The sequence below is a fragment of the Ooceraea biroi genome, chromosome 10 (assembly GCF_003672135.1).
Source record: "Ooceraea biroi isolate clonal line C1 chromosome 10, Obir_v5.4, whole genome shotgun sequence".
Classification (NCBI taxonomy): domain Eukaryota; kingdom Metazoa; phylum Arthropoda; class Insecta; order Hymenoptera; family Formicidae; genus Ooceraea; species Ooceraea biroi.
The window spans coordinates 7,381,141-7,399,313 of NC_039515.1; the positions used below are offsets into that span (position 1 = coordinate 7,381,141).

At 37.1% G+C, this 18,173-nt stretch overlaps 2 protein-coding genes and 1 long non-coding RNA gene across 5 annotated transcripts; 2 read left to right on the forward strand and 1 right to left on the reverse strand.

Moving 5' to 3' along the window:
- Window positions 1–775: 775 nt before the first annotated feature.
- On the forward strand, window positions 776–1,927 carry LOC105283754 (zinc finger HIT domain-containing protein 3). Its single transcript, XM_011346783.2, has 2 exons — window positions 776–947; window positions 1,241–1,927. The coding sequence occupies exons 1-2, from the start codon at window positions 877–879 to the stop codon at window positions 1,581–1,583; spliced, it is 414 nt and encodes a 137-aa protein (XP_011345085.1). The 5' UTR covers window positions 776–876; the 3' UTR covers window positions 1,584–1,927.
- On the reverse strand, window positions 1,879–15,373 carry LOC105283755 (beta-glucuronidase). Of its 3 annotated transcripts, none has more exons than XM_011346785.3 (11): window positions 14,581–15,373; window positions 10,103–10,294; window positions 9,573–9,671; window positions 6,959–7,135; window positions 6,218–6,450; window positions 5,087–5,366; window positions 3,721–3,995; window positions 3,376–3,637; window positions 3,023–3,211; window positions 2,656–2,794; window positions 1,879–2,379 (listed from the first exon to the last, which is right to left on the reverse strand). In XM_011346785.3, the coding sequence occupies exons 1-11, from the start codon at window positions 14,656–14,658 to the stop codon at window positions 2,198–2,200; spliced, it is 2,106 nt and encodes a 701-aa protein (XP_011345087.1). In that variant the 5' UTR covers window positions 14,659–15,373; the 3' UTR covers window positions 1,879–2,197. The 3 variants fall into 3 exon arrangements, with proteins under 3 accessions (XP_011345087.1, XP_011345089.1, XP_011345088.1); XM_011346787.3 differs by lacking the exon at window positions 14,581–15,373 and adding an exon at window positions 10,870–11,043; XM_011346786.3 differs by lacking the exon at window positions 14,581–15,373 and adding an exon at window positions 10,834–11,043.
- LOC109611270 lies at window positions 11,297–17,564 on the forward strand. Its single transcript, XR_002193610.1, has 3 exons — window positions 11,297–11,384; window positions 11,790–11,886; window positions 17,335–17,564. It is a non-coding gene; the product is annotated as an uncharacterized LOC109611270 (long non-coding RNA).
- The last annotated feature ends 609 nt before the right edge of the window (window positions 17,565–18,173 follow it).

Sequence of the window (18,173 nt, forward strand, 5' to 3'; positions counted from 1 at the left end):
TAGTGATCTCAAAAGTTTCAAGAGAAAAGAAGAAGAAAAGAGTATTGGATCGGTTTTCCGGATGGTTATTTATAAGGTGATGACACAAATGTTACTTGCGAGAACGTCACGTCTGGCCTGGCCATCTATCGGTCGCTTGGTGAATCAGAGGTGGGAATCACACGCACTTGTGTTGATTTTTGTCTCTTGTTCCATAATCGAGTACATTGAAACGTATGATGTAAAAATAATGAATACTCGCAAAGTAAGTAGAAATTACTATTTTTTCTATATTAATTATATAATTTCGAATCAATTTAATAAAACACATTTTTCGTTTCTGTGGAAAGGTGAAAAATACGTTTTTAAAATTGAAGTCTAAAAACGGTTTCTATTTAAACCGTTTCTTAAATGGTACTTTATGTTTCTTAGACATTAGATACGTCTAAGAAACATACATTAGGCTAACATGTGTATTATACTCGATAATTAACAAAGTGAAAAATCAGAAAATTATTGAGAAAATATAAAGAGCGATGTAACCTCTAACCTTAAACATTAATTGTAAAATCGATATCGAGGTAACTTGATGAACATAACATTATATTAAATCTTGTAATAAAAATGATAAAAATAAAAATCCGATCTCACCCGAAATTCATTCTTTGGATTTTATTTCTGATAAATGCTCTATTTGATAATATTATTCACGGAAATCGACAATTTTGATACACGTAATATTTTACTTTCCGCAAAATTCAATGCAATTTTGAATCTACTCCTTTCGTTAGCCTGCAGATGACAGCACCTTAGCCCGTCATACCACGTGAGATAAACGTGACCAGTACGTGCGGCCGGATGTTTGGATAAATTGCATGTCTAAATTACGAAGTCACGATGCTCAAGACTTGTTGCATCTGCGAAAAAGATAATTCACCTTACAAATGTCCCATCTGCAAGAAACCTTAGTAAGTAAGCAGCTGCCCAGAGATAATATTTTTTGAGGTTATGCATTTTCTGTGAAGAACACAAAACTGAAGAATGAACATGATTAGAAAAATAAAATTGAATGTTTCTTAAAAGTTTCTTAAAATTCGTATTACTGAATAGTCCTGCCATTTTCAGCGGCAACTGACATAAGCGTATCATCTTTTTCTTACTTTTTATCAAACGAATTTTGATATTTTGATTTCTTGTTTAATTACGTTCACTTGCATAATTATCTGAGCGTTTGTTTAACTATTTCCCTCTTTGGTCTCAGCTGCTCCATAGCATGTTGCAAGCAGCACAAGACTCAGCCCTGCGAGCCTCCCGAGTTACCTGAGAAGCCTGAAGAAGAGCATCAAGAGAATCACGTGAAGTACGAGTTTCCCAGACAAGACATTGTGTCTGCGGAGAAGCTGCAGCAATTGCGTCACAGTGAAGAACTGAAATCCTGCCTCAGGAATCCCCATGTGCGCGAAATGATGAAGAGTATTGTAAATAGTCAAAATATGACCAATGCGATAGCATCAGCCATGAGAGAACCACTATTTGTAGAGATGGTAGATGCCTGTCTGAAAGTCGTGGAGCCACAAAACAACCAGTTGAACCAGATCGAGTAATCTTTGTCAAGTAAGATTGTGATATATTCTTAGGAACGTGTATATTCGTTTAATACAATATTTTTGTAAGTTTTCAATTGCATAAAACATTGAGACGAGAGAGCTATGCGCTGTATTTATACACATATTCTTTCTCGCGAACAAATTATGACAGAATGTCAGAAAATGGAGAGATTTTTATCTTGCTCGTGAATGAATGGTTTTATTAGACGAGTCGAAAAGTCGTGGCAGTGTTCAGTGTAATGTGATGTTACAAGTGATGTCAGATGGTAATGCTGTTTTTTAAATGTTAATATATATTTCATGTATTTTATTTTTATCTTACAAAATATAAAAATTTATTGTAAATCATGTGCTATATCATGTATTACGTAACATAAAATGGCCTTTTTTTTAAATGAAAAATCGCCACAATTAGTTGACTCGCTCAATATGATGAATTATGAATTACAAAATATGGTGGATAAATTCTACCTTAAGTTATTAGTGCAAATTTTTGCGTACCGATGTACAAGACACGCAAAACGTGACTTTACATTGCCAAGAGACAATCATGAGAGGATATTATTAGCAAAACGAGTTTTGCGCTCGTGAATCTTTTCTTATTATTCTTATCAAAGTTCCACATGTTGAGTATAGTAGGACGAAATGTAGTTCTCAACATCCTCTGGTGGCTGCACGCCATCCAGTTCGGCTGCGAGAGCATGATATCTTCTCCTAACGTGATGAGCTGCCATTTTTGGTTGCCTCTCCCTTGTGAAAATTCCTTTCTTGTTTCCACCCACTCTGGTATACGCTGTAATACGCAGATATTGATGTGCGTTTGTGTGAATGTTATTAAATATCATTTTAGTTAAATTTCTCCAAAATTTATTTAAAATAGCGTATCACAGACTGCTAAATTAATTCTATTGAATATCTTTATCGTGAATTATACTTGCTCTATTTCACATTAATTTATTGAGGTATATTTGTCTCTCAACTATAATTATAGAAAGTGCAAAAAGGCTATTATACATTAGATACATATTATAACAATAAAAATTAGAAACTGATCTTATTCAATACTCACTTTGCGCGGTGCGAAAGTCAGCAAAATTCCAAATAAATTCGCCAATGAAGAAGCCTTCTTGCCGCAATCGATCGAAGGCCTCGAAGTGTTTGGAGAATAATTCCTCTTGATACTCCTCGCTCCATACGTATTCCGGTAGCTGCAAAAAATTTTAAAGGCTCAAAGAAGTAAAAAAGAGAAGAAAAAAGAAGTAAACGGAGGAATAATTATGACGATGTTTGTAGAATATATCAAGAAAATTAAATAAATTCCTGTATTATTTTTTACGTTTGTAATAAGAAAATTTAAATTACAATAAGATTAAAACAAATTAAATTAATGTAAAATATAATAGAAAGTTTTCGCACATCATTATAATGAGCTTTACCTCGTGCAGGCCAGGCATGGTGTCGGCCCCGTACTCGGACATGAGTACTGGCTTGTTGTATTTTCTATGCCAGGCCTCTGCTTCCCCTAGAACCCTGTCGATGATCATGTCCATTCTGCCAGAGTTGCTGTACCAGGCGTTGTAACGATTGAAGCTGATCACATCGAGGAACTGAGCAGCCTTGTCTTCCTGAAATTCATTATACAAGAATATTTAATATGTCTTACGAATTCCAAAATTGAAAAATCTGCGTTCACAAAATATCCAAACGATTAATCTCTTGTTTAATCCCTTTTTAAATTTATGTTATTTTTATGTTATTTCTATAATTTCTTTTATTTTATTCATATTACCTGCACTCCACGAGCGAGAGCAATGGTGACCGGCCTGGTGGGATCGATAGCCTTAGCATGATGTGCGATCTGCTTGAAATATTCTTCAGCCTGAGGTAGTTGGGTTCTCGGCTCGTTAGCCAGCGACCACATGATCACAGACGGTCGGTTCTTGTCTCTGCGGATCAGCTCCGAGAGCGAATCCTTGTGACGCGAGAGCAAGGACGGTGAGAAGTTCTCCGTGTCGACGGAGGGACACTCGTCAATCACGAGAAAGCCCAATCTATGTCACAGAATTTAATAAAGTATAAATAAATGATAGAGTAGAGTAAACTTCACATGTGATAAATGAAGGTTTGAGAGTACCTATCAGCCATATCGAGCACTTCGTCACTGTAAGGGTAGTGGCTGGTCCTGTAGGCATTCGCGCCGACCCACTGCAGCAGCTCGTGATCCCTCACTGCGGTGACGAGGTCGAAGCCACGTCCCCTGATGATCGAGTCCTCGTGTCTGCCGAAACCGCGCATATACACCGGTCGGTCGTTTAGTAAGAGGCTCGTGTTGGTCCATGCCAAGGTCCTGATGCCGATTGGCAGTCGGTAGATATCCGGCTCGGTGACGTTTGCCACCCATAGTCTCACCTGGAAAGAGATACATCTCATGCTAGCGGACACACATCTTGATATTTCTAAATATTTTATAAAGTAAATTAATTCTTTAACGTATTTTCTGCGTGGAATGTTTTCCAATTCTCTTTAACTCTTTTCTCTTTATTAATCAATTTAGAATATACAGGGTGGCCCATTTTAATTTATACAGTCGATTTTTTAAAAAACTAAAAGAGATACGAAAAAATGTTTCAGACAGACATGTCACGATTTCGAGGGGGACATAAGATGATACCATTGGTTTGACCTTGAATAGTCGTTTGAAGGTCACGCGAAGATCACCTTCAATTTCTTAAATTGAAACCCCAACTTTTTATTGCAGATTCTTATTCTCCATCGAAAAGTAAGTAACTTTTGTCGGAAACATTTTTCCGAAAAATGTCATCTTATGTCCTTAAAATGTCCTCAAAACTCATCTTGAAGATCATTTTAAGGACATAAGATGACATTTTTCGGAAAAATGTTTCAGACAAAAGTTGCATGTTTTCTCGCGTAGAATCCGAATCCGTAATAAAAAATACCATGTCTCATTAAAAAAAATTTCAGACCGGAAGTTAGAATTCTGAAATTTTTTTTAATGAGACATGGTATTTTTTATTACGGATTCGGATTCTACGCGAGAAAACATGCAATTTTTGTCTGAAACATTTTTCCGAAAAATGTCATCTTATGTCCTTAAAATGATCTTCAAGATGAGTTTTGAGGACATTTTAAGGACATAAGATGACATTTTTCGGAAAAATGTTTCCGACAAAAGTTACTTACTTTTCGATGGAGAATAAGAATCTGCAATAAAAAGTTGGGGTTTCAATTTAAGAAATTGAAGGTGATCTTCGCGTGACCTTCAAACGACTATTCAAGGTCAAACCAATGGTATCATCTTATGTCCCCCTCGAAATCGTGACATGTCTGTCTGAAACATTTTTTCGTATCTCTTTTAGTTTTTTAAAAAATCGACTGTATAAATTAAAATGGGCCACCCTGTATAAAATTGATTTTGTATACAGTATTAAGACATTTGTATTTTTCGAGTAATTGACGAAACGAATAATTAAATCTCGAACCTCCAGAGTGTACAAGTACCCTGGTTTGGGATCCATGCCTCTCGGCCACCAGAGCCTGGCGAGGGGAACCTTCAGGGTGCCGGACAGGCCGTAGACGGGTTCTTTGATGGCCAAAGTGTGCTCGGCATTATGTAAGGTAACTCTGCAGACTGGTACCTCGCCTTCGCGCAAGCCGGCTGGTTGTATGATGTATTTGACAATTCCCATGTCACCGATCAAGCTGGTCCTTACCGTAATGTCTTCGACGTAAACACGCGGCGTGGTGTATAATAAAATGGACCTTTACAAAGTTTTCGTTATACATATAAAACATTTTTTTTAATAGTTTATTCATTTTTCTATGTCGACTAAAACGCGCTTAAAATATTGCAGAGAGAAATCTGACCCGCAATTAACTGATTTAAATAGCCGTATAATATAAATGATACCATCAAATAGTTTCCATTTTTTGTGCCACGGCACCAAAACTCTTTTTGTCTTTTTGTCGAACAGCGGAAATCTCGTGAACAAGCAAGCGACCTCGATCGTCGCGCAACGCATCGGATGCTCTCTCTGATTTTTACACAAAGCCCTTGATAGAGATTTATTTGTGGCGGGTGAAATTCGCGCGTCGCTTCAGAGAATCCGAAAAGTCCCTCGTACGTGACGCAATAGCGAATCGGGGCAATGCGATTACACAGTACCGCGTATTTATCTTTTATCCGGCGGAATCGCATCAAACCTGTATTTTTTAAATGTCCTGCTTTCTGGAATCTGAGATCCAATCTAACCAGGACGTAGTCTTTTCGTTTCATCCAATCTATTTATTTATGCTTTACCGAATTTAAGAGAAAATCAATAGCTTGATAAATAGAAATTTACAGAAATTTATTTATATAAATTTAGTGTGAATCGACGTTAGGTCAATTCATCAAGATTATATTAAGATAAATATCTTGATACAGATAATGTGATATTCATCAAGACATTTAGAAAGATATTCCGTATCGTATGATTGACAATTACAAGCGCACTCAAAATTGTTTTTCAAAAATGAAAGATTGGAGAAATTGATATTCTTTAATCTTTTTAAACATTGAGATTGTAACGTATACGAAATTAATTTCTAATTGCTTGAAGATTGCAACTGACCTGTGTATACCGGCGTAGTTGAAGAAGTCGAAGGTGTAGGTCTGCAAGTGGACGGTGCCGTTGTCAGTGACCGCTTCGACGATTTTTCCTTGAGGCACACTGGTCTGTAGCAATGTGTTATCCACAGCAACGGTGATGCGATTTTTGCTACCGAAATTCACGTACGATGAGATTTCTGCCTCGAATGGTAGGTGGCCCATCTCGTGGTTAGTCACCAGGGCGCCGTTCAGCCACTAAACATTGGAAATTGCACATTAACATCTTGCGATTCATTCAATCGTGTATTTAAATTTTAAATAATTCTAAATACAATATAATTTTTCGAAATATTACGTTGATATTTAAAAATACAAATTAATATTCATTCTCGCATCGGAAGGATTATTTTAACGCGTAATCAGGATCTCTTTTTAATTATATTTTTCTATTATAATATATAGTAAATTTTTCTATTATTTTTAAAATTCGTACAAGGTCGGTATTTCACAGCAACATACTTTGGACTTTAACGCTTAGACTGCCCAACTAATTTTGTACGTGAGCTTGTAATAATATTCACTTTGTATCTCACGTTAATATTTATTATACAAATGAAATATTTTATTGTATTTACATTCAACGTCTAGAAATGTAGTCAATAAAAATAGTTTTGCTTAAGTTATTCAAATCGTCACCCATATATGGATGAGATGGGAATCTAAATATTAAAAAAAATAAACAAATTGCGTAAAGAGTACTTGCCACTTGGGCGAGATAGTTGACCGAGCCGAACCTGACGAATACCCGTTGATTCCGCCAAGAAAAAGGCACGAAGAAGGTCCTCTGGTACCACACGGCGCCGACGTGGTCCCTGAGGGCTCGCGACGTCGTGACGTCGTTGTAAGACGAGGGCACCGGCATCTTGATTATCTCGTTCACCTGCAAAGGCGGTCACGTTTTGTGCGAATGGTCCCTTGCTAATGGCGGAATGACGAGAGACAACGTGCAATTACGCAGGATTAAAATGTGACTCTTGTGACGCAAATTTTAATTCCCTGCCGGCAACAAGAGGAGAGAATTAAAAGACAGTCACCATAAATTGTGACGAGAAGAGAGATAAAAGGTATATAAATAGAGACATATATACAATAAAATATAAAAATATGCTTTTAGTTGTCATCTCGCGATTTTCCTTTCGAACTTTACTTCTTATTCGAATTTGTAAAAATATCTATTTTGTTCGTTTCATTTAAGCCAGCGCTTATAATAATTTTAACATTTAGATTATATATATAATTCTTAGTTTAATATAGTTATCATGTATGTTTATTAATATATGTATAAATAATAGAGGAAAGTCCCCGATTATGAGATACCATATCGATTTTGCCGAATGTAAGGAAATCTATAGGCAGAATTTTAAAATGTAATACGTTCTCTTGAAGAGAATTTAATAAGCTTTAGGTTGGTGAAATGAAAAATCTAATTTAAATATTATTTTTTCCGAAAATTAAACAAATTTGAAAAAAGAGCTTTACGCAGGATCGAGAAAGTGTGCTCCTAATATAAGATACCTTGAGAAATCGGTGTTAAAAGTGCAAAATACATCAGTATTGCAAGTAAAAAACTTTATTAGATATTTTTATAAAAATACTGCTGCCACAGCCTTCGCCAAATCTTCACGATTCCACTGTCAACGCTTCCTCGTTTCTCTAACCTCCATAGTCAGATTCTATAAAAATTAAATACACAAAAATTCGTAATATAAATTCGTATTAACTTTTCTTTAACCTTAACGTAGTATTTTCTTTCTTTTTATTACACTACATACTCTTCATATTCGAGCAATAATTATCTCATATTAAGAGTACCCTGAATATCTCATTATACGAGCCACACGCCTAGCGGTTCCGCGATCATGAAATCTAACTTCTACAATTAAGCAATTCAACAAATCGCGTATTTTCCTGTTACTACGATTCTACTCTATCATTGCATACTGAATTTATTGCCAACCATTTCCTTATTATGTAATAAACAAGGTTTCAAGACTTACCTTAAGTTCCTTTGACATGTTCACAATTTCACAAACCTTTTCTTGCAAAGGCTAAACGCAATAACGAACAATGAATTTTTTACTAGATATATTTCACACCAAGAGTAATAAGTTTATGGTGGAATTAACAGATGGTGCTCACTAGTTTAGCAGAAACTCCATTATCTCATATTAGGAGCATATCTCATAATAGGGGATTCTCCTCTATCAATAAAAAAGAGCGAAGCAGGATGTGCGTGCTTATTATTAATTACTTAAGAAATAGTACAAACGTTTCGGTCTAATTGTTAGACCATCTTCAGTGTGTATAAGTCCTAGTTAGATGTAATTGAACGCAGTCAAAATCGCACGCATTGTTACGCAATATCAATAAGTCTGAAAAGGTTAACGTAATATTTAACTCTGTTACAAGTATTAAAACCGAAGCAAAACCTAATAAAGCTGAAGAAGCGCATGATTAACGCAAATATAATATCATAAATAGCAGTAATTGCGTTAAACTTTTCAGACTTATTGATATTGCGTAACAATGCGTGCGATTTTGACTGCGTTCAATTACATCTAACTAGGACTTATACACACTGAAGATGGTCTAACAATTAGACCGAAACGGTTGTACTCTTTCTTAAGTAATTAATAATAAGCACGTACATCCTGCTTAGCTCTTTTTTATTCATATTATTTATATATATATATACAAGGTGGCCCATTTTAATTTATACAGTCGATTTTTTAAAAAACTAAAAGAGATACGAAAAAATGTTTCAGACAGACATGTCACGATTTCGAGGGGGACATAAGATGATACCATTGGTTTGACCTTGAATAGTCGTTTGAAGGTCACGCGAAGATCACCTTCAATTTCTTAAATTGAAACCCCAACTTTTTATTGCAGATTCTTATTCTCCATCGAAAAGTAAGTAACTTTTGTCGGAAACATTTTTCCGAAAAATGTCATCTTATGTCCTTAAAATGATCTTCAAGATGAGTTTTGAGGACATTTTAAGGACATAAGATGACATTTTTCGGAAAAATGTTTCAGACAAAAGTTGCATGTTTTCTCGCGTAGAATCCGAATCCGTAATAAAAAATACCATGTCTCATTAAAAAAAAATTTCAGAATTCTAACTTCCGGTCTGAAATTTTTTTTTAATGAGACATGGTATTTTTTATTACGGATTCGGATTCTACGCGAGAAAACATGCAACTTTTGTATTATAATATATATATATATAATAGAGCTATTTATGATATTATGTTTATTAATTTTTACATGTCATTATTAATTATAGTTTTACGTAAGCTTGTGAGATACGGTACCTTTAATAAGTCATCGGCGAACCATGCTTCTCTGTAACCCTTTAACGCATCTCCCTCGGGCGACACGAGAAAGTCCCATAATCCGTCGAGAGATCTTATCTGCAGAAAAAATGAAGAAATACGTAATATCCGATGTGCTTCTCGTTACGTATACTCATTCTCACTACAAGTCTCGTCAAGGAGATCCCGGAGTCGTCTGTATTACTACGAACTTTAAATGACACCAATCTTTTTTTTGATTGAACGGAAGGATAAATCCTTTTCCATAAATAAAGTACACACAGTAATACAATCCGCAGTACTGGACTTTGTTGGACTTCGTACGTGTAAAATAGTACTGCGGATTGAAGACAGACTAGAAGAATATGAAGGGAGTTTTAGAACGAATTTCGAAGTGTGCTATAAAAGATTCTCGCTCGTGATCAGAAGCTCGTCCGTACGAGTATACACGCATGTATATTTTTTATTTGAGAATACAGCTTTGAGTGGCAGTAAGAAACCGATACAACGTAATGGCATGTAAGATTTACCTCTCGGGATTCGCTTTCTCTGGGATACAGCATACCAGGAAGTGGCGTCGGAAATGCCTCCTCGTAAGGTAACGGCGCCTCGATTTCAATCGGTGTTTCAACGAAATCCGATGGCGATTCTGGGCCAGATTCGCCGGCCATCGCGGTGCCGAGTAACAAGAATATGAGCTGCCACATTCCTCTGCGACCTTCCTAAACAGATATATCGAATACCTCCGTTTGTGATCAAGACGTTCACGATAAGATTCGAGATTAAATGATAAGTTTTTTCTTAAACTTATGGCATAATTTCGTGAGAAATTAAAGTTTTGAAAACTGTTGAACCATTTTGTTCAAGAACGGAATTTATCTTTTTGTCTTGTAAAAATTGAAACAGTTGGATTTCTAAGCTTATTTATAATTGGATAGTTTTTTTTCTAAAATTTATGTGCAACTTTGTTTTTAAAGACATTCAATATCTATTTAAATCAATTGTAATTGTAAGTAAAAGAGGAAGTAGCAGATGTTTGAAGTTATACGTTCTTTTATGTTCAAAAGTGGCATTGTATATATTACATTTTATTCATTAAATATAATAAGCACGCAATGGACGATAATTAGAAATTATCAAGACCACTTGTATCACGACGAGATCAATCAGCTATTTTCAGGAGTGTCGCATTTGCGTCACTTTCTGCGAAAGCACGCTCCAGGCGAGATACAAAAAATGCTTTTTCCAGAAATTTATTTACCATGAAGAACGATGCCTGCTTATCGTTTAACCTTACGTTGTGTCAGAGCTGTCAGCTATCACTCGTCGCCTATTTCTCCACTACTAGCAGTTGTGACCCCCTTTCCTCATGAATCGTCAGTCAGAACGAGCAATCGTGACTCGCGACTGAAGATCAAAATGCGAACACTTCGAGATTGTTAGCACACGTACAAAAGTAACTCTCGACAATTTATTATAATTAATAAACGCTAAGGCATTCACGATGTTCAATGTTACAGAAATTACACAAAGCACACCATTATAGCGTTCCTCACAATGAACTCCACTGTGACTCGCTGAACCTTCCAAATCGACTAGTCGCGGCCGCTGACTACGATGGACTGATAATGTAATCGTCGAGCCCGTTCGATAAGGAATTAACGAACCCTCACATCTGACAATGTGTTCTAATCTGATAACGATATGCAGTTTTCCACACCTTTTGTTACATCTTTGCGATGAGGTGCATCCGATAGCATAAATACAAACTCATCTTTTATCTAGGATACTTGGTCTTATCGCGCAAACACGGTAATGATCTCGTTATGACATCGTTGCTACGAATCATCGCAGATAAGACGGGAGAATAATAAAGATTTAGCTTATCATGTGATTACGCAGAGATTGAAATATTCAGAGTTGCTGTATCTTTCATTTCTATCTTTACGAGTAAGAAAGTAACGTCTCTATTTCCGAATGATAAAGAATTTCTTTTTACGTTAGTCGTAACGGAGGAAATTAACATGAATTATTTTGTTTAGATAATTCTCTATAATAATGGATTAATTTGATGAATTTAAATGTTTTTATATTTTGAGTCTCATTATTGACTTTCTCTTTGATCCTCGATATCCGACCTAAATAATACGGTGCGACTTACAATTACGCTCTGGACTTCCTTCATGATTATCTTTATCTTTTTCCTCTTTTTTTCAGGGTTGTTAACGATGTCAAGGCGTATTCAGAGACGAGACAACCCGCATTTGCTTAACAATCGCCTCAGTTTCCCGAAGGTCTACCTCGCTCAACAAAGGTTGGTCGCAAGCCGTTCCGTGACTGCTTATTTTTTTCTCTTAATTTTATTCGACACCCACGAAGAGAGGAAGACCGGTCTTCTGGCATCCATTCTTTCGCATGAGATCTTGAGGAGGTCTCTCCGATAGCGAATCGCATTAAGAGCTCTCACAATTTATCCCGATATAATATATTATTAAATTTATCAATCACAGGAGAATCTGGCATAAATAATTTATATCAAATTATTTATATGGACCATTTCATATCTAGATATAAGGATAGCTGATGTAGATCGATAATTTTCGATAATTAAGGAAAAACCAAAGTTACAAATATCTCAGAAATATTAAGTAGAGGAAAGTCTCCGATTATGAGATACCATATCGATTTTGCCGAATGTAAGGAAATCTATAGGGCAGAATTTAAAAATTTAATACGTTATCTTGAAGGGAATTTAATAAGCTTTAGGTTGGTGAAATGAAAAATCTAATTTAAATATTATTTTTTCCGAAAATTAAAAAAATTTGAAAAAAGAGCTTTACGCAAGATCGCGAAAGTGTGCTCCTAATATAAGATACTTCGAGAAATCGGTGTTAAAAGTGCAAAATACATCAGTATTGCAATTAAAATCTTTATTAGATAGTTTTATAAAAATACTGCTGCCACAGCCTTCGCCGAATCTTCACGATTCCACTGTCGACGCTTCCTCGTATCTCTAACCTCCATAGTCAGATTCTATAAAAATTAAATACACGAAAATTCGTAATATAAATTCGTATTAACTTTTCTTTAACCTTAAGTAGTATTTTCTTTCTTTTTATTACACTACATAATCTTCATATTCGAGCAATAATTATCTCATATTAAGAGTACCCTGAATATCTCATTATACGAGCCACGCGCCCAGCGGTTCCGCGATCATGAAATCTAACTTCTACAATTAAGCAATTCAACAAATCGCGTATTTTCCTGTTACTACGATTCTACTCTATCATTGCATACTGAATTTATTGCCAACCATTTCCTTATTATATAATAAACAAGGTTTCAAGACTTATCTCAAGTTCCTTTGACATGTTCACAATTTCACAAACCTTTTCTTGCAAAGGCTAAACGCAATAACGAACAATGAATTTTTCACTAAATACATTTTACACCAAGAGTAATAAGTTCATGGTGGAAACCCCATTATCTCATATTAGGAGCATATCTCATGATAGGGGATTCTCCTCTATATGTAAGTACCGATTTTATGATTCTATGACATTTTAAGCAATCACGTTAAGTTTAAGCAAACCTCGTTAAGTGAAATTCGATAGTCAAGACGAACGTTTTCCATAGTTTAAAAGTTTTAGAATAACCATCTGACGTTTTCAGGGAGAAATCTTCAACTAACCGGCTGATAAGAGTTTCGCATGACCTTTCGACGAAAGCCAACTGTCGGGCAATGAGCCGGTCGCACCCCACATGCACACACGCGCGCGCGCTCCGCGGGGTCTCGTTCGCAGCAATATCGGCTTCCTGGCACGGTGCCCTCCTACGAGAGCAGACTTCCCTTCCCAAAGCATCAAATCGTTTCCTCGTGTTGTGTGTGTAAAGAGCCACCGCGGTACTCTAGTGTCCCTAATTCCTCGAATAGACACCATTGTCCAAGCTGAACTTAACGCCCAGTAATAGCGCCTAGTCGCTCTTTCATCGTGCAGCTTCGAAAGTTCATCGTGGCAAGAAATTTTCCTCGGCACGCGATTCGTCCGCCGCGGTTTTACGTGTAATTAATTACATTAATTAGAGCACGCGCCACCGGGAGAACCGAGTCCATCAGTCCTGACGAGGGAGGAAAGTTCAAATTAATGATACCTAGTTAAAATGTTGCGGTACGATATAGTTGATGATAATGCATAAGCGTGGTACAACGTAGTTAGCGCGGCAACTGCGGAAAAGTCTCCGTCGTGCGGAACTTTCTACTAGCCACGAAACGTTACGGAGATGAATGACGCCTGAAGTGACATTAAATTTGCATGACTCTCAATGCGTCTGATCGCGCATTATTTAATATCAAAGTTTCTAAATGCGGCCTCGATCGACCCGCCGCCTGGCCGATTGAATAGCGATTTCTCTGCATTTCTGGTGCATAATTCCACAGCTGGATAACTCCTAGACCCAATTTCGCACGCGATAATTCATCTCTAAAATTCATGAAGGGGCTTACAAAATAGATGATGTTAAATAGATGATGAAGACGCGTTCTCTCCACTCGTGTGCGCATTTTCGTAATACCCGTGGCGCGCGTGGTTGAATTTATTAACACCGATATATCCATATCGAGCGCGGCGAAGCGTAAGAGACGCGATTACGAGAGATGAAAATGGAGCAGTAATGATATATAACGATGCTAATAGCCTATCGCTAAACGGGATAGGTCAGATCGTCTCGCGACTGGTTCCCTCGAAATTTCTCAAACGTCAAAAGCGAGACTGATAAGGATTCGAGCGAAGAGAACGTCATTCGTTAATTAGATCACGCGTTATCAAAGAGAAATGCAGTCGCTGCAAATAAGAGAACGCTCGTGCAAGTGCGACGTAACTGGCATCAAAGGGTCCGTGAATTCATCGCTCGTACTCTCTGAATTCTTCATCACAAATTGTTGATTTGATAAATTTCTCCGGATAGTAGCGCCTTTATTTGTTTCGAGATTTGCGAAGCGACGAACCTTGCAACGATCTGCGTGTTCCACTCCGGTCGCAGCGTCCCACGAGGAGCTACCGAGGAGCGGAGAGGCTCCGGCCATTCCGATCTATCCGACAGCAATCGTTCCTCTGTATTTAAAATAGAGCAACCCGCAGCAGAAAACAATTCCTCTCCTTCCGCTCGCGCGTGGATAACACCGCGCACGCGAATTCCGCGTGTCGTCCCGTCTTCTCTCCTCTCTGGATGCACTTCGTTTCTCTTCCCGTGATGCGTTTCCTCGTTCAGTTCCACTTGGTCCTGACTGGAACGTCCATGCACTAATGCCTGCCGTCTTCCTTTCCCGCACCGCGTTTCGCGCTGGCCCACTCGCGATTCACCGGCGCTCAGTTTCCAACGGAGAGAATCTCCCCTCGATTTACTTCCGATACACTGACGTCTCTCACTTCCGATTAACGCGATTCGCTTTTTCCGTTCGCGTTATATTATATTATACGTATATATACGTATATATGTGCGGACGGAAGCCTGACGCAGCTGAAACTACATAGCAGTTAGGTTTTAATCGGCTCGGATCGTCGCGTCGCGTTCGAAACCGAGCACGAGCGATCGGCTGTCACACACTCAGCGTTAACCGATTGCGATCGTTGTTAACGATAACGCTCGCCCCATTGATTCCAACCGCGCGTTGGATTCTTTCCCTGGAGATGATCGGCAGTACCTCGTGTTATAAATTCGCGCCTTGTAGTCCGGAGACCGGTGGATCGCCGGCGCGCGACACTCGAGCCTGAGCCTCAGGCTCGCCGAGCGTGACTACTCCGCTCCGCTCGGCGCGATGCGGAGCGGAGGCCCGCAGGAAGCCGACCCGAAAATCTCGCGCTCCTCTCCTCGCTCTTCCTCGTGCTCTCGCCCTCGTCGTCGACATCGCCGAAGTCTTAAAACTGCGGAAGCTAATTCTGGCAAGGTGTCATCCTCGTGGAACGTGTATATTAGAAATATTGAAGAAGGCAGTCGATATTAATATACAGGGTGGCCCATTTTAATTTATACAGTCGATTTTTTAAAAAACTAAAAGAGATACGAAAAAATGTTTCAGACAGACATGTCACGATTTCGAGGGGGACATAAGATGATACCATTGGTTTGACCTTGAATAGTCGTTTGAAGGTCACGCGAAGATCACCTTCAATTTCTTAAATTGAAACCCCAACTTTTTATTGCAGATTCTTATTCTCCATCGAAAAGTAAGTAACTTTTGTCGGAAACATTTTTCCGAAAAATGTCATCTTATGTCCTTAAAATGTCCTCAAAACTCATCTTGAAGATCATTTTAAGGACATAAGATGACATTTTTCGGAAAAATGTTTCAGACAAAAGTTGCATGTTTTCTCGCGTAGAATCCGAATCCGTAATAAAAAATACCATGTCTCATTAAAAAAAATTTCAGACCGGAAGTTAGAATTCTGAAATTTTTTTTAATGAGACATGGTATTTTTTATTACGGATTCGGATTCTACGCGAGAAAACATGCAACTTTTGTCTGAAACATTTTTCCGAAAAATGTCATCTTATGTCCTTAAAATGATCTTCAAGATGAGTTTTGAGGACATTTTAAGGACATAAGATGACATTTTTCGGAAAAATGTTTCCGACAAAAGTTACTTACTTTTCGATGGAGAATAAGAATCTGCAATAAAAAGTTGGGGTTTCAATTTAAGAAATTGAAGGTGATCTTCGCGTGACCTTCAAACGACTATTCAAGGTCAAACCAATGGTATCATCTTATGTCCCCCTCGAAATCGTGACATGTCTGTCTGAAACATTTTTTCGTATCTCTTTTAGTTTTTTAAAAAATCGACTGTATAAATTAAAATGGGCCACCCTGTATAACAAAACTTTCCGCTTTTTAAATGTCCTATAATACAAATAAATATCGCGGAGTATATGCAAGTAATTTATGATAAATCTCTCGAGCCACATGAATATTTGCACACGCGAAGATGCATAGTTTCGTTTAAAATCAAGATCGAAAATTTTGACATTTTTAAGATGCATTTTAGCGTGGAGTATTTACAGTTGCGACTTGGCTAAAAAAATCAATCAGGAAAATATAACTTATTATAAGTTTTAAATAAACTCTCTGTTGAAAATGTCTCCATTCTGAGTTTGAGGTTTAAGGTTTCTAGCGTGTCTCGACATCGTGTTAGTCTACTTTAACTGTATATCTTTACCCCGCTTTAGGTGAAACCATCGTCATCATCATACGTTACACGTGCGATTATCGCTATCATGCCACGATTTCTCGTACGTGCCTTGCATCCCTCTACATTAAATCGTCGTATAACGTATATAGTGTTATCGTTTGCAAGCTATCTTAGTTGCCTATGCAAAACGGCTCTGCCAAGAGAAACACTGAAATAAAATAAGAAATTGAAATAACAAATTTCAGGGAGTTTCGATTAATTAATTATATTATTATTATTATTATTATCCATCGTTCATACATTTTATCAAAAAGAATTACCGACTGCAATAAAAAAAGTCTTTTCTTCAAAATTATATTAATAAAAGTTATATTAATATATGAAAGCTATTTTATTAGCAAACAGAAATATATATGCTGAAGAAAATTACACTTAAAATTATAATAATTAAGGAACGATTCACAGAATATGATGAAAAATACCATTTTGGGTGCAATTTTCCTGCAATTTAATGCAACGTAGATATGACAGCGTGCATTCTCTTGCGTGACTGTTTGTTCCTAATTTGGTTTTAGATCTTTGTTGAATCTGCCCCAAGGAACTATCGATGGACGATCTTGCAGCGATTGCGGAAAGGAATCACGAACGGAAGGAAGGTAGAAGGGAAGGAAACGGCAAATCCTCGGGTTAACGACCATTCGACAAGGCGTTGCGGAGTTCGACGATCGATAGGGTTATGCGAGTGCGCTATTTGCCTATGCCCGTTGCACATATTTATCGTGGATACAAAGTGGAAGTAATAAAAGTTTGCGAAAACAATACTTCACTTAAATCGTGAAATCCGCTCCTTAAAATTCGTGTAATTATATACGACAAAATAATTAATTTAGACAGCATACCCAGCAAACACAGTCATATAACAGTGATATTGCCATAATATAACAGAATGTAACACGCAATATAACATGTTCGTTACATGTAATGTACATGTTAGTTGTAATTTCCCACTCATACGAAATTGCAGTAATATAACAGTAATATAACGTGTTACTAAAATGTTACTTAAATGTTACATAAATGAAATATAATTATTCTTTCTTCCTCTTTCTACAACTACAGGTTTGTGTTTAATTTATTTTCCTAAACGTTATGCAGAAGTTAGTATTGGGTCGTCCGGAAAGTTCGTGCCGATTTTTAATAGATGGCGTTGGAACATGTCTGAATATATCAATGTTATTGAAAACATACGAGTTATATACATATGCTTAAAGGTGACATTTCAACGCATCTTTAGGAAAAAAGTTGTTTCAGATCAATTGATTCGTGTCAGTTTTGTACTCTTTTGAAGATGGAAGAAAACAAAGAACATTTTAGACACTTGATGCTTTTCTATTACCGGAAAGGCAAAAATGTC